The following is a 17,547-nucleotide window of genomic DNA, read 5'->3' on the forward strand; positions in this document are numbered from 1 at the left end:
TCTCAGAGAAAACCAGCGTAAAATTCGCATTCCTCGCAAAATTTTACATTTGGAAAAGCACTTACATCGCAAATCCTGAGTGTTCCAGAGAGAAATTATTTCTCTCCGGAACAAAAAGTTATTGCTTGGAAGAGAAAATATTTTCTTTCACAGCGAGTCAGCGTTTTTCAACTCGTTATCACCATTAGGTTTATGCACATGTATGGGCTACCATCATTTAAAATGATAAAAAATTACACAAAATCTATCTTAGAAAGGTGTTTGATGAGACTGCACACCTTTAAAGAAACTTAAGGAGAACTGAAGATCTGCGGTATTTTACCATTTTTATGTCTGTTTGAAATGCTAGGGAATATGAAAAATAGAGAAGTTTAATGAAAAGGTTATATTTATTTTTGTTAGAAACTTATTGATCAAAAAATAAAAATAATAATACAATAAATTATACTACAATACAACAACACTGGACAGTTCGAATTTGTAAGAGCTAAACATGCTCTATATTTTCGTGGATTCATTGCTTTTCCCAGTAAATTTTACTGATAACACAAAATCATACACAAGCCGACAATTTTTTAGAATAAATCGGTGGTTTTATTGCATGCAAAGAAACTACTCGTGCTGGACCTGATATGGATATCTGCAATGGGAGCTTTTTGAACACGGTTTTAAAAGCTCAATTAGTTTTAAAATACTCTAAGACTTAAAGTTCAATTTGTTGTAGGTACAAGACTCTTGATGTTATCATGCAATTCTTAACGTTCTGAATTCGATAGTTTGAGAAGCTTAGGAGGATACTGAAAAAAGTGGACCTCAATGAAAGTTATACAAATCACCTGGCTAAAATAAATTTTCAGGTAAACTTAAAGTGATGTTAAAAATGCTTTTACTACCTTGCAACATCACTTCTCATATTCAAATGTATATTCAATATTCAAGTATTCTATTGTAGATTTAACGGTAACCAGAGTTTTGATTATTTAATCCAAGTTAGTGTTGACCTAATTCAACTCTTTCGTCTAGTGGAATCTGCTGGGAAGTGTCCAAAAATTGCTTGACCTTGAAGAGAATCACTTTATGTATAAGAAATAATCTCTATCAAACGTTACATTTCAATCAAAAGAGTGTATTTTTAATTAAACATTTGATAAATTTGTAAAATAGTCAACGTTGAACTGAAATTATTTAAACTTTTTATCAGAAGACATATTTTTTGTTTTATATCTGATTACTCTTTTCCAGTGCCAATGTTCCCCGAGGAAAGTCTCACTCTACACACAGATGAAACTTATTTCATACTAAAAAATAGGAGTATTGCAATTGTTCGGATCCTTCAAACAACTTTAGTAGCAACACAATAAACTGAACAATGCGTTTTTAACCGGCTGCTGTTAAAGGAAGACACTAAAATTTAATTTAGAGTATTTGAAAAATTAACTACCTAATGCATTACATGTCAGTGTAAAATTGAATGAAGGTTTTCAAAGCAATAAATTAAGGTGGTAAATAAGAGTTAAAATCACAGTCATTTTATACATATTTTCAGCAAAAACTTTAAAAATATAAATACAATTAACTATATATAAATAAATAAATATGAAAAACGAAGAACAAAAATAAATAATTTAAAGCTATAATTATATTATACAATAGTTGTAAAAAATGGCTCTCGAGCGATTTAACTTCCAGCTCATTATTTGAGGACGCCGTATTGATGCCGTTTTGCTTCCCTCTTTTTAATTTTCAATTGTGACTGCCAAAAACAATTATTTCTCCCTTTCTTATATTTCTCATTTAAGTTAAAAAAGAGAGGAATGAGCGAACCTCAAATTACATCAATAGCGCTGGAAAACGTCTCGATAGCCCATGATTGCAAAATTAAGTTGGCACCATGGAAAAATTGCGAAAAATCCGGGTAAAATTTAAAACAAAATTATCAATCGTTGTTACTGAATTCAAGCACAAAATAATCAATAGCAAAGGCTGCTTAATATCATGTGAAATTTACTTATCCCTGCATGTATTTAACTTTAGTAAAACGTTTAAACGTTGAACTAAAAAAAGACTGAAAAATCAAACAAAATAAGAACCAAATTATTTATGTACATTATTATGCAATAAATAACCTGGTGAGATATCCTTTAAATTTTGACTGTCATGTTACCGTCATCAAAAATATAATGGAACTTTCCCGCAAGTGTCATTCTCAGTCAATTTACATCACTATATATAACGGAGGACAAAAGTCAAAATTGAAAGGATTCCCATCAAAGCTGTGAATTTTACTTTACTGAACCAGAGGCCGATAAAAAAACAAAACAGAGAGAGAGAGTCATTTAAAAAAGCTGAAATTAAGAACTCTCTTCTGCTCGGAAGAGCAAAACATACTCCGTAGTATTTCTTTAAAAAAAATCAAGCCCGGAACACCTATACTTTTATTAACTTTAAACAAATTTTGTAATTCAATCTTCACATAAATGTAGAGGATCTCAAAATTCCCTTTTAGACTGTTTCCTAGGCGAGCTACCGAAACGAAACTTGAGGAATGTTCCATGGTCAGAGACGATTACTTAAAAGTACCACTTAAGCACTACCACAGTTCTCCTCCTTGATCTAGAAACATTCCCCGAAGTTTGTTTCAAAGGCGCCGTTAAGACAAAATTTTAAAAGAGGAACTACGGACTTTTGGAATACCCTATATATTGGATCACAAAACCGATATCGGAATAGTAGTGACTACAGCTGACGTTGTTTTACTTTTTTTTTCGTGCAAAAACCTTAGCCAGAACTAAAACAATCTATACACTCACTCACATTACGACGATGAAAGCAAGAATTTGAAAACACGTACCTGCTTCAAATTTGATGTCTCTATGACTTAGTTACTGTGTAATTTTCTCAAAGAAAAAATATGAACGTTACTCTATAATTTTTACAAGAAATTCTGGTCATGACTGATTCGGGAGAAAATTGATAAAAATTTCTTAAAATATATTCAATAATTAGTTTTCCGAAAAATTAAGAGACAAATGCTTGAAATATCAAAAATTGAGATACGTCTTTTTCGACTTTCACCATCGATTAGCTCTTAGCTACTGTTAACATCGACATGAGTATAAACAGTTTAAAAAAACATAAGTCTCGCACAGAAATCTAACAATAAGCCCTACCAATTGTAAGACAAACTTATGCGTCGAATCTTATCAGCTTCTGACTACAAAGGCCCGACTGACCTGATTTTGGGGATGAACAAAGGACTATCACCCAGGAAAGTATTCAAATTGAATGCCCGTTTTAACTCCCTTTCGGTGTCTGCAATTAGATGAAGAGGTTTAAACAAGCACCCACGCTAAATTTTACTAAAGGATAAAACGACCATTTTTACGTCTTTGGTTTGTATCAGTCTGGTTATGCGACTCCTCATTACGATGAGATCACATTTCAACGACCTCTGTGCCGTCCATGGTGGTTCTGCAAAATTGAGAGAAATAAGATTAAACAGATTAATTTTTGGTTCAAATATCGTTGTGTACAGAATTTTTACATTTGACAATCATAACGTGAGTATTTGGGTCTCAGCAAATTATTTTCCATGGATGCGCTACCGGAATGCTCTGGACCGAGCCAATACTGCCGTGCTAAGGAAGAACGCCGTATGAACATTCGAGGGTTGCCAAATTTCCTTTGTTAAAATGCTCATGTATGAGAAAAGTTATGAATATTTTTCCTTGAAATTTTCAGGAACTTTAGACGAAATTGCGAACAAAATTATCTGAAAAATTGGAAGAGAAATATTCATAAGTTTACCAGGAAATTCTTGTATTGTCAAAGAAAATTTGGCAACGCCTGTAGGTTCATACGGCGTTTTTCCTTAGCACGGCAGAATAGGAGAAGTCGGACAAAATCTGGAAACTTTGAAAGTTTATATTTTTGAAATAGTGAAACAAAAAAGTTTAAGTGTCATTCCATTGGGTTTCTTATGAAATTTACTTCGTGAGAACATCAGAATTTGAAATTCTAGCAAAAAATTTCATGTCCAGCCCTCTCCTCCTAGCACATTCCCTTGTGCGGAGGCATTGATTGGCCGCGGATAGTTCGAATCGCAGATATTCGCGGATGTTTGAGACTCCATAGTAGATTCTTCTTTGAAACTTTATGTTTGATTTTTGCACCATATATAATTTGTTTTTACACCCAGAAATGCAAAATTACAGAAACAATTTCATGAATTTTTTAAAAAAAAAAATTCTGCAACGGACTTAGTATTTCATGAAACGTACAGGAATGGTAAAATCTTAATCATGAAATTTTTGAAAAAAAATTAATAAGTCAAATTTCGAAGTTCCTTATCGGATTCTCAGAAAACCCTTGCAGGTTGCATGCCCAATCCTTGAAAAATCGTTGAAATCTTATGAAAAATGAAATTTTGTTTTGTATCTCTGCTCTCGATTGAGTAAATTCAGCGATTTGGTAATGCTGCATATTTCCATCAACAATTTTAAGAACTGAATTCATCAAATGAATAGACAATAATAGCTTCCTTGAAATATTTACCTCCAACCATCATGGTCACATTTTCCCCCTGATTTTTACTTTCTCACGCATTTGAGTACTCATTCTGGCATTTAAATCGGCCGCCATGCATCAAGATTTTTCCCTCGTTCGGCATAGCACGTGACGCGCGCACAATTTTCGACTCACTCTCAAAACGACTGCTACTTAGTCCCCCTATTTTATTGTTCCCAGATCAATACGAGCGCGGCGTCGGTGAACTACCGGCGACCAGTTCCGTTCGGCCAAAATTTCTTTGTGTTTCAATGGCGTTGAAACGAATCGGCCGTGGAAAATTTCGCGGCGCTTTCGTCCTCCGGCATTGCCAAATATCCCCATTTCTGCACGGGTCTCGGGGTATTTTAGACGATATTCGGCAACGCTCGTAGGCGGCTCGAGCCGCGATCACGAAAGTCTGGGAAACTGGAAGCGAATATTGCCCGCGGCCGTGGCGGTATCATTGTTCCAGTGACATCGTCCAACTTGCGATTTCTTTTTTTTTCTCATTGTAATTGCTCATTGCTCGCGTTTTGAGAGCGATTGCTCGAGTGCGGAATTAGCCGGCCAAATACACACAACCGGCCATAAAAATGAGAGAAACCATCCGCTGGAACAATTCGCACTCTCTTAATTTTTCCCGCCACCGCGCCGCCGCCGCCGCCGCGCATCGCTGACATGCGCGCTGCAACGAGCAGCGACTCTGGATCTGATCAGCTGCATCCGCGGCACTGCTGCCAAATTGCGCCGCGATACACTCAAATTTTAGTAATTTCTGATGCGTGCGCGCCTGCGCGGTAGCCAAAAATTTAGGTACTTTTCTACCTTCCCCTTCCTTTCCAGAACAAAAGATCTAACTACGCCCCTACTCGGAAAGCGTTAAAGAAAAGTTAGTAGGAATATACCACATCGGCAACTAAGCCCGTTAACGTTTCGAAAATTGTCAGCTGAGAAAGTTTTTCCATTCATCGGTCCAGCGTGTGATTTACGCATCCGTCGGCGAAATGTAAATGCTCAATAATTAGACACGTTTCCGGCGAAATTGAATACATCATGGTCACCCCGGAGATTCGTCTGTTGGCTGTCCCAGCGAGCACGCCAAACAGGGGATCGAGTCAATTAGAGAAGTCAGAAATGAAATTCTTGACTAAAATTACACTTTTTGATGTTTATTTCGTCACATTTTAAATTTCAAGGGGTGCTGCGAGAAGAAAATTTGACGATGAAACCAATGGAACCACTTTTAGAACATCAAAATTTTGTATAAACGGAGTTATAAGATTTTAAAGTTTCCGAATTTTGTCCGACCTATCCAATTGACTCGATCCACTGTGCACCACTTGTCTTACCTCGCTGACATTAAGAGATTTCTGGGGGAGAAAAAAACACCAATTGAGATCTTTATTTGGGGTTGACTTCAGTTACTTTTGTCACGCAAATTGTGTTGCACATGAAATTTTGAAAATTAAACATACATCAAAATGCGTAAAATTATAATTTATCCGATAGTTTATTAGGAATACATCGTCAATGCTACGATGGTCAAACAGGGACATAGAGAGACTGCGAGAGACTTAAACGCTCTACTAAGAAAATCAACCACTCGGATTCCATCGTTCGGGTGGACGTGAAATAGAATCAAATCAAGATTCGAATTCATTTCAGCAGTTCAGCACATTCTATGTTGAGTTTTGAAAATATGTAACATATCAACGGTGAAACTCCATTTTTCAATTTAGATTGTATTTTAAAAAATGCTTATTTAACCACCCCCGTGGTTAAATTAGCTTTGAAATATTGTAAAATATACACTGAAAAAAAATTCTCGGTGTTTTTACCAAGGTCCGTTGCTACCTTTACCATCTCACTTTTTTTATCAATTATTGGTAATTTTACCAAGACAGACTAGTAAACTTACCTAAAAACCAGTATTTTTACTGTTTTTTTTTTCAGGTAAGAACACCACTTTTATTGGTAATCAATTCCCGGTAACTTTGCCATTTTATCTCGGTAATTCTACCACAGTCGATAAAAAATATTGGCGTTTTTACCGAGGTCCAGTAAAATCACCGAGAAAGTTCAATAAAGTTACCGAGATTTCTCGGTAAAATTACCAATTCCACAAATGGTAATTTTACCAAGAATAAACTGGGATCAAATAGAACCCTGAATTCTTGGTACTTTTACCCTTTTCGTAGTAAATACACAGAGATTTTTTTTTCAGTGTACATTGGGAACATATCGGGCATATGTTTTGACAATAAAATGTTTAAATCAGCATTCCATTTTTCCGTGTAAATAAAATCTGAATTTTCTTTTAAAATTCCTTTTTTTGTTGTTTTTTTTGGCCCCAACCCTTAATATATAACATGACGGAATTTACCTTCCAACAGCGACCGCCCCGAGTCCTAGAGCAGCCCCTCCGGCGACGAGTCCGAGGGCAGGGAGGAGAACGGACGAGGAACTAGCGACCCCGAGTTTCTCCTTAATGGTGGAGAGCTCCTTGCCGCCTCCGTTGAGACCCAGGTTCTGGGAGATCTTGTGCGTGGCCTCCACCAGGGGCTCCACCACCGGCCGCGTCAGGTCCGACACCCTCTCGATCCCGGTCTGCATCTGCTCCTTGAACGACTCGCTTATCCGCTCCCAGAACGGCCGGTTCTCGCTCACCTGTCAACATCAAAAATCTTTGAGAACTTTTCACGCATTTCAAAGGGTGAGAGCCAGAAAGTATTAAATGGACCGCGTTTCTCATCAATGACCATCGGCAAAGCTGTAAAAGCTACCCTGAAAAAATTAAATTGCTGATTTAACAGTTCAATTAAGTGCTAAAAAAAGTGACTGCAACGTTTCAACGTAGATTTTACAACACAAAAATGCTACTTTAACTACTATCGTAAGCTCATTTAACCAAAGGGGTGGTTAAAGTAGCATTTTTGTGTTGTAAAAGCTACATTGAAACATTGCAGTCACTTGTTTTACCAATTGAATTGTTCAATCAGCAATTTAATTTTTTCCGTGTACGTATTTTGTGACACACCACAAAATTGTAGAATATTGCCCTGAATTCTAAAATCACCCTAGAATTTTTTTCGCTGCATTTTTGCAGTTAAAATTTTTCTTTTTTGGCTTGAAAAATAAAAGTTGCTGTTAAGCTTTAAATGATGTCCTCGTCAAACACAGCACCATGGTACAGGTACATGTACATGGTACCATGTCATGTTGGACATGGTACCAAGTTAAGCATTCTGATACATATTTCTTAAACCAAAATTTCACGTAACCCATGATTCGCACGACGAAACTTACTGGAATTAACTCCTTACAAAGATATTTAATGTTGCAAGACGCGTGAATTCAAACCTCCCGCCAGTGAAAACTCAATGATCTACGTGAGTCAAATCGCACACCAAACGTTACCGTGGTAGTCTCCGCGGTGCGAAAATATGGCAACCTCAATCTTGACGCTTTGGTACAGCTATATCAAATTGTTTACGCTTTGCACAAAAAAGGATGAGAAGAGAGCGATGCTCGTTTGAAGAAGCCCGCCGAAACCGTTGCAAGGCGCGATTTGACTAACGTGGAGTACTGCGTTTCTTATGACCGGTCAACTCAAATCTCCCGTAGCCAGTCGACGGTGTGTAAGTCGGTAATCACATAACTCGGTTTGCGACGTCGCAGACTTCCTGTCATACTTTATTTTTCAAACAGAAAACTCCTCAACAGCAATTCTTTAAAACTGCCGTGATTTTTCATCTCTGTGCGAAGAAAATTCTACAAAAACTTCAAAGAGTGATGTCAATTTGTTCTCCTTTAAAAAAATAACATAGAGGCGGAGATTTTCAGACACCGCAAACGAGATATGTGATTACGGACTTACGCTGTTGATATACTGGAGAATGTTTCTGCTTATATCAAGTCACTTTTTTCTCTAATGAAATTCAAAAATTATGCTGAACGTAATTCAGTATGGATGCTAGGACTAAGTGAGTTTTTTGGAATATCGCTCTCTTTTTGTGCCATACTAATTTGATTTATTTTGCGAGGACATCTCTGTACTCTTAAAGGATGCCTGTCATTCTTGATACGCTTTCAATTTTGCATGATACTGTGTAACACCTTTGTCGCGCAATAGTTGCTTGAAGCGGCGCGGCGGGTAACTAGCGTGACACGCGCGCTAGCGCCTACAAACCTAACAGGGATACTTCACGCATTGCGCAATGCTTGAAGTATCCCTGTTAGGTTTGTAGGCGCTAGCGCGCGTGTCACGCTAGTTACCCGCCGCGCCGCTGAATGACCCCTGAGTGGGGTTTTCTGATTCTAATTAATCGAGAATCCAAGAGAACAACATGACTTTACAATTAACATGCTGGTTTTTTTAGAGAGAAACCATCGCATTCGATACTGACATCGAAACTGCGATCGAATGCGATATTTTCTCTCTAAAAAAACCACGCCTTCATTACGTTGAATTTCTTTGTTAAAATTGGTAAAAGAGTGCTTTAGTCTCTTGAAAACAGAATTGCGATCTCGAAATTGAAGAAAAATGACGAGTAGCTGAAAAAATGGAACCAACTGATGCGATATATCGCATGCCGTTCTGACACAAAATATGGCGTCCATCGAATCACCTTAATTTCAGTATTTTAGATGTTAAAATCGGGCTCTGCGTGAAATTCTGGTTGAGGAACATGTATCAGAATGCTTCAATTCGTTCCTCGTCTAGTGGTCCATTCAACGGAAAATTCCAACTCACCTGGGCCTGGTAGTACGGGCTCGGGTAGCCGCTGATCTTGTAACTCGGGCCGCCCTTCGTGTGATACTTGTTGTAGGTTATATCCGGGTAGGGCGCGTGAGGCGCATGGCGGCGCGTGGGGCGCATGCACAGCCTGGTTATCATAGAAGTAGGATAGCGTCTTCTTCGGCCGCGAGAGGACCCCGGAGGTATCGCGCCCCTTCTTCGTGCTTCCAGTAGGCCCCGCCTCCGGCAATTCAACCTTGGCTTCTTCCTCTAGCCCGGGCTCAAAGGCGAACGGACTCCTATCCGCATGAATATCATGCGAGAAATACGCTAACGCCTGCTCCCTTCGCCCATCCCCCTTCAGCATGAGCTCATCATTGGAGGGCGCCGTGACCTTGGCCGCCTGGACGCCCAACTCCGGGTGAGCGTACTGCAGAACGGGCGTCCGCACACCGTCCTCGAAAGACACCCTCGAGGGCGCCTTCGAAGTGGGCGAATACAACAAGGAGTTCGGGTACACACTATTCCCCGGGTTATGCAACACGCGGGACTGGATACCACCCGTCTTCTCGGTCGCGGTCGGCGTGTTGCGCACCATCCGGGCGTCACGGATCGTGAACTTCTTATTGTTGTTCTGGTTGTACATCTCCTGCTTGTTTATGTTCCTGATGTAATCGATGATCTTATCCGTCACGTATTTCTCTTCGTAGTTGGCGGTCGTTTCGTCCTCGCGGATCCACAAGCCGGAAGGATGCTGCTTGTATTTCTCCCGGGCCACGGAGGGTTTCGGCGGCGACGGGTCGACCTTCTGCCAGCTGGGGTTCAGGTTCGACGAATCCGTTTTTAAAAATCCGTTCGAGTAGGGTTTACTAGTCACCAGACCGACGCGATCGTTGGAACTGGGTTTCCATTTATTTAAACCCGGTTGTGGAAGCGTGACCTTGACAGTGCTCGTATGTAACGTCTGGGTGACTGGTTTCTTGATCTTCGACCACTCGTAACTAGCCGTCGCCGTTTTTGTGATATTGAAGGGATGTTTTTTGTTCCCCTTATCGTAAGGGACTAGAATCCCGTTGATGACTCTGGCGTTCCGCCAGACCTGTTTATCGCTTTCATCGTCAGGGACGCGAATCCCGTGAATGATAGGGATCCCGTCTGAGTCGATCTGCAGGCGTCGGCTGTCCCTGCTCGAGTTTTTCGCAGGGTTCTCTTTGACGAGGACGGTGCTGGAGTTAATGACGACCGGCGCCGGTAGGGGCGACACTGTCGATTCTTCTTTTGCGACGCTTTTCCCGACGCGGACTCGAGAGCGGAGGCTCTCGATGCTTTGTCGCTCGGCGTCTTTTCGCTCCGCCGAGGGGTGGATCTCAGCCCCGGGAGGGATGAGGAGCGACCGGGCGCCCTCTTCGCGTTTCTTGACGATGAGCGTGGCGATGTCCCCGGTTCGAGTCCGGACGGTCATCGTCTCCGTCGCGTCCGGGTTGAGGCTACGGGCGATCTTGACCGAGGTTCGGGTTACTTGTACTTGAGGTTGGGCCGGAGGGTTTGAGTTTGGGTTGGGGCTTGGGTTGTCCGCCACGCTTAGCTGCAGCAAGGCTGACAGCAGCGTCACCGAGAAGTACCATCTCATCTGAAACATACAAATGACGAAACGATTAATTAAATATCAACATGATAGAAGAAACAACTTAATCGGCCCGAAACACTGACAATAAATCGGGACTAAGGCCGAAAATAATAAAAAGAACACATAAAATAAAATACAGTGCATAATAAATAAAACGAGTTTGTTTCAAGTTGCACTTGCTCGTTTATTTTGGTTGGACTATCAGTCTCACAATAACTGCGGTGAGGCCCATAGTGTCCTTCTTTCTAATTTTCTTTGTTTTGCCGGTTGAAAATTCGGGTATGATCCCTGCAAAACGTCCCGGGTTTTATTTTATTTTATGTGTTCTTTTTACTATTTGCGGCCTTAGTCCCGATTTAAGTTGTTTCCTTAAATATCAACGCATGCAACAGAACACCATGTATGGCTGTCTACGAGAAAAAGGGTCATACTGCCGTGCTAGGCAAGAACGTCGTATGAGTTCAAATTGTGCCAATTTTTCCTCGAAAAATGATTAATTTTTGAGGAAAGTTAAGCATATTTTCTGAGAATTTTCAGATGATTCAAATTAGGTAGATTGCAAACAAAATTGTGTGAAAAATTGGAGGACAAATTTTCATTATTTTCCCAGTACATTCGTTTCTTATCGAAGGAAATAAAGCAACGTCTAAAACTCACACGAGTTTTTTCTTCGCACGGCAATTTAGTCCATTGAAGTGAGCATTAAGATATTGATACCGGAACACAAAAAAGTGCTCTGCGAATATTGTAAGATTAAAAACGCCTCACTTTCCCCGTAAAATAGTGTGGATCCATCACTTACCATCTTGTTACATGCAGATAAGGTCACATTGTCAGTGGTTATTTCTTGCTCATAGAAATAGATTTTAACGATTTTAAAAGAAGAAAGCCATATCATTATTACATTAAATAAACTTTTGTTGCCAAGATTGAAGTTGTCCTTATCGTGTTGTTTGTTTCTTTTCGTAGATGAATATTTTCTCAAATGCAGCAAAACCAGATGTCGTCACCTTCCGACCAAAGTATCACGAGCGCCATACGACGTTTAAAAATTTCCGCCGCCATTTTATTTTTTTACAGAGCAGAAACTGTCCAACGAAGCTGTCCGAAAATTTCACATAATGTTCTTTGCGCTGCTAATAAAATTCAGTAAAATACTCAAACAGATTCAACCAACAATTTCTCTGTGAAAAATTAAAATGGCGGCGGAAATTTTGAAATGTCGCATGGCGCTTGTGATACCTCGACCGGAAGGTGACGATGTGATGGTAATGATTCAGATTTTTTCCTAAAGAGAGCACCAAAAGTGCTAAGTAATTTGCAAACGAGCATCTGCTCACCTGCTCGTGATCCAAAGGCCAGAATTCAACTCTCGGGGAATTTACGAGGAGGTCGACCTTGAACTCAAGCGTGAAAGATTTCACTCAAACGTCGTCAGCTCACGCGGTCGAGGCGCATAGACGTCACGGACGTCACGCATCACGCCACACCGAGCCGGGTGAGCAGTGGTGGTCGCGCGGCGCGCAGCGGTAGGCCGCACATGACGTGTTGCTGGAGCGAAGCGATCTTAACCAGTAACCCAGTGCCCTGGAGCGCGGATATGCCCTCTCTCGACGGTAGCATTCTTTTCGTCATTAATTGGACGTATTTCTGCCAAACGGAACTACGTGCATTATGACGTGAGCTTTGTAACGCATATGTTACAGGCAAATAGTGAAATCAGGCATTTTGTCAAATGCCTAGGCAGATAGTTGAATTTTGACCGTCTACAAAATTTTGTGGATTAATGCCGAAGATAGCGCAAGAATTTTCAATATTTTTGGGGAAAAAATTCATTAAACCTAAAACTCTTCCTCTTCAATTGCTTCTCATATTTTTAAATGTTGAAATTCTAAAAAACTGTATTTTATGACATGTTGAAAATTTCAAGATAAGTGTTTGTCCAGAAGCTAAAAATCGTTAAAATACTATGGTTTTATGCAAATGTTTACTAAGAATGTTTTCTTACAGGCGGAGCTAATTATTTTGTCTAAAATTAGGGAAAGAATCAGAATTTCAATCTTAGGTAGGATATTTAACTATTTGCCTAGGCATTGACAATATGCCTGATTTTACTATTTGCCTGCGACACATGTATTCTTATGGGTCTCAGGGCTCATGTATTGATGCACATAGTTCCGTTTGGCAGAAATACGTCCAATTAGAAGTACCTACTTCAAAAATATCCTAAAAATTTAAAACTACGTATTGATGGTTATAACCGTGCATCTCCATTGCGATGTGTCAAAATTTTCGGTCCGGTTTATTTTTTAAAAGAGAAACAAGCTAGCTTTAGAGCTTGACATTTTTACAGAGACTGCTAACAGAGAAAAAAATTACGGAATTTTTAAGAAATTACGTTTACTGGTTTCACAATGAAAAAACGTCAGGAACAGAAAGTCTGCAACGTCGCAAACGGAGATACGTGGTTTCGCACTATGGCTATCGATATTTTGCTGATTTTGCGTGTTTGCAATCCATTCGGACGGATTTAACGAGAGCCTGTTTTACCGCCTCTTCTTTTCTCTAGTTGTAATGCATTGTCGAATTCAGAGTCGGATATGACACCCGTACTCGCGACGGTGGCGCAGCGTGGCGTGAATTGCGGTGTATTGATTTTTATGCCATTTAAACGTATGGTAAAGAATCGATTATTAAGGTGTTCGCTGCGAACACCCTGTTTATCGATCCTTTACCATATCAGGAAATGAAATCACGGAAATGCACGGGGAAATTAATGGTGCAAATGTGTTTACCACGATGAGCCAAAAATAGTAGTTCCTCATCGCAAACCGTAGATTGAGATGCTCACTCCAAATAGACTACATTTTGCAAGAATGAACACAGTTTCTGGCTCAGATTAAAAACAAAGTATGTACCATTAGTGAAAATACCATAGCTGAGAATCGTAGTTCCTAATTGCAAAATGCAGTCCGAATGGGCTGTACATTTTGCAATAAGAAAGTACTACTTCTGGCCCGCCAAAAAAAGCATTTACCTGCAAAGGGAAATTCGTTGCACACTTTTTGTTTCTAAAAAGAGCTAGAATTAGTGTTCTTTGTCTCAAAATATGATCTTAGTATTTAGAGGCAAGTAAATGAATCCTCATATCGAAAAAAAAAATGTAGATAACTATGGCACTATACCACATTGCCAAAGGCCAAAAGGTACCTAACTCCATTTCAGCCATTCCGAGATATCGAGGGAAAACGTTTTTCAACGCCTTTCCTTGCCTCGTATCTGCGGGTAAATGCAATACGAGAAGAAGAGACCTATGTTATTTTAGGCCGTATGCTCTCTCAGATTCTAGAGAAGTTGAAGGCGAAATTTGAACCGAAAGTGAGCTATGAAGGCCTAAATCCAAAAAATTGGAGTTAGGTGCCTTTTGACTCTGTACAAAAATTGAGTTAGGCACCTTTTGCCATCTCGCTACCCCCGTTAGATACTGGTACCAAATGTTCCAAACATATAAAACTCATGCTGAGCCTAGGCATGCCAAAAATGCAAATAATTCGATTTTATCAAACATGTTAGTTAAGTACCTTTTGGCTCTGGGGTATACTGATATCATGGATTAGGGGAAATCCATTTATCCATTTTATGCTGACAAAAAAAAATATTAAAAAAAATTAATTCAATTATTTGCGACCAATATTACATCACATCGACGATTATTCAATATTAACGTAACTGGGCTGAATGAACAGTCTCAGAATTTTTTAAGGTGTCCCGGACGGAAAAAATTTCTCCCGGATTCACCTGCAAATAAAAGGCTGCCTTTCTCTCTTCGCAGCAAAGCCGGATTTTGCGAAAAAAAAACCAACCGTCAAGGCTGGCATACTCATGAGTCAGCATTTTGCAAATACCTGCCAACTAAAATCACGCCTTTGACGTCCGCGAAAAAAATTCGCGTCGCCACGGAATTTATCGCGCGGAAATTTAATCCTTCCTCATATCAGTGGGTCGTGGTAAACCCTCAAATTTCTCCAGTAATTTTGGTTCTTTATTTTCTGAGCTCGTCCTTTCTTCCGCGGCTCTACTGGATAGTTTTTTTATAATTCTTTCGCTGATCAAAAGATTAAATCAGAATTCAACAACGCTACGGAACCAGTTTTCGATACAAATTTGCATGATGCTGAAAAACGAGAATTTTTAAGTTTCGGTAAAACTTTACAAATTCTAACACGAGATTGAAAGGTAAGAATTGAGGGACTTGGAGAACAAGGCGCATAAGTGCAATTTTTGCAAGTTCGAGAGAAACATGTTTGAAGCTTCGAGATTACACGTATCCTTATGGCGGAGAGAAAGTTCAAACTGACTTTCTGATGCTTAAAAATTAGAATTTTGGAATGATTTTTCCCAGAAAACGCATTCAGATTAGTGTTACTTGAAAACATTAATATCTCAATTTATTCGAAAACAGCACTTGTCCTCCAAGTCCCTCAATTTTAATGTTAAAATAATTGGATTCAATTTAATGACCAGGAACTACAATGCGAAGAATCTTCCTGATGAATGGACTACATTTTGGGATTGGGATCTGCAATTTTTGGCAAAAAAATTACAACATATTTTCAATTAGTTTACTCATGCAGATGGGCGATTTTACGCAGCAGCAAAAATAGTATTTCTCATTTGAAAATTCGGTTTAACGATGCTACGATGGTAATTCCTTTTTGTCCAAAGGGGAGTGTTGCATCAAAGAATTTCAAATCCAGCTTTACATAATCCCTCACCACGAGAAAAAATCTGCATCTTTAAAGTGCAATGAAGGCCGCATAACGAATTTTAAAACAACTCTGTGCTCTATCAAAAGTTCAAGTTTCTCCGTTTGTCAGGAAAGACTAATGAAGAAAGTTACTATAAATCTTAAAAATGTTTGTTGGTCTATAAACTTCAACTACTATCGCAAGATCCTGTAACTGACCCATTAACCTGCAATCAACGATATACGAACAACTTGACACTCTAATTAACTACACTAAGCAGATTGCGAACATTAAGATTTTTAAATCTACGTGTTAAGTAGAGGCGTTTGGAACAGGCTATAAAGTCGCGATGACTTGAAAATGAATGAAGATGTGAGTGCCCGAGGCATACTTAGATCTTTCTCGTTTCTTTGCTCTGCAAAATGAAGATGCAGTTACCGGTCGTAAAAGGCGATGCATTTGCCGTTAAATGCTCGCCGGCCGATTTTTATACTTTAACTGAGCTATAACTCATTGTGAAGATTTCAATAATCTGCTTCCGGATTCATAAAAAATCGGACATTTATTCGATTCAGACCGGACCGTTCATTTAAATGCAGACGCCATCAATATTTCGACGGTGTAAGTCGGCAATCACATAACTCGGTTTGCGACGACGCAGACTTCCTGTCATACTTTATTTTTTAAAAAGAAAACTACTCAATGGCAGATCTTTAAAAGTGCCGTGATTTTTCTTCTCTGTGCGAAGAAAATTCTGCATAAATTTCAAGGAATGATGTCAATTTGTTCTCCTCTAAAAAAATAACTTAGATGCGGAGATTTTCAGACACCGCAAACGAGATATGTGATTGTGGACTTACGCCGTCAATTTGCCGTAAACGTCACGACATAAAATGATCGTGCACCAATTACAATTATTGGGCAGCTTTGAGCAGAATAAGCCCAACTACACTACACGTTGCCTGGTTTTCTCGCATGGGTTATTTTTTTTTTTGTCGGCTACGTTTACGCGTCGACGAGATGAAAGAAAGTATTTACATCTCGACGTTGCAAAATTTAGCTCATAGATTGTGTTTTTACCGGGAAACTGATGGGCATCTCTCACTGCCAATAAATTATCGTCGCTCCTCCGACGCGGAGTAGATCGAGTTAATCGGAGAGGTCGGGCTGGAGTTTGGAACTTTTGAAAGCACATAACTCCGTTCATACAAAACTTCGAGGCTTTAAAAGTGCTGCCAATGGTTTTCTCGTGAAATTTCCTGTGAGATACAGCCCTTACAATTTGAAATGTGATGGAATTAACATCTAAATTTGCAGTTTCGGTCCAAAATTTCGTGTCCGACCTTTCTAATTGACTCGATCCACTGTGCGACCTGAGGGCGTATCTTAGTTTCCACTCTAGCCCTATTCTCCATGTGACTATATCGACGGTGAAACTACCAAACCACGTATCTCGTTTGCGGTGTTTAAAAATCTACGCTCGCATTTTATTTTTTTGAAGTAGACCAAATCAATATCATTCCTTGAAATTTTCACAGAATTTTCTCCGCACGAAGAGGAAAAATCACAGAAATTTTCAAGACTGGACGTTAAGTAGTTTTTCATTTAAAAAATAAAGTATGACAGGAAGTCTGCGACGTCGCAAACCGAGATACGTGGTTTGGTAGTTTCACCGTCGATATGCTTTTTTGTGCTCATGATAGAAATACCGTCCGCATTCCGAGCTCAGAGGCCAAAAGTTCCGAGCGCAGCACCCGTAGCAACCGAAACTACGGCTCCAACACCCGGAACGCTCGGCCTCTGAGCCCTGAACGGACGAGACAATCTGTGTATGTAGCCAGTCACTTTTTTTCAGTGAAAATTTTTCGAGGTATTACTCTACTTAT

General features: G+C 39.6%; 1 protein-coding gene across 1 annotated transcript in view; it reads right to left on the bottom strand.

The window, feature by feature from the left end:
- Positions 1-384: 384 nt before the first annotated feature.
- LOC109032726 (uncharacterized) overlaps positions 385-17,547 on the bottom strand; it is a 52,066-nt gene continuing 34,903 nt past the window's right edge. Inside the window, exons 2-4 of the mRNA XM_019045002.2 lie at positions 9,302-10,916; positions 6,932-7,215; positions 385-3,471 (exon numbers count right to left, since the gene is read on the bottom strand). Coding sequence (XP_018900547.2) covers positions 7,034-7,215; positions 9,302-10,916 — 1,797 coding nt within the window. The 3' untranslated portion in view covers positions 385-3,471; positions 6,932-7,033. The remainder of the gene's footprint in view (positions 3,472-6,931; positions 7,216-9,301; positions 10,917-17,547) is intronic.

Source organism: Bemisia tabaci, chromosome 7 (genome assembly GCF_918797505.1).
Source record: "Bemisia tabaci chromosome 7, PGI_BMITA_v3".
Classification (NCBI taxonomy): domain Eukaryota; kingdom Metazoa; phylum Arthropoda; class Insecta; order Hemiptera; family Aleyrodidae; genus Bemisia; species Bemisia tabaci.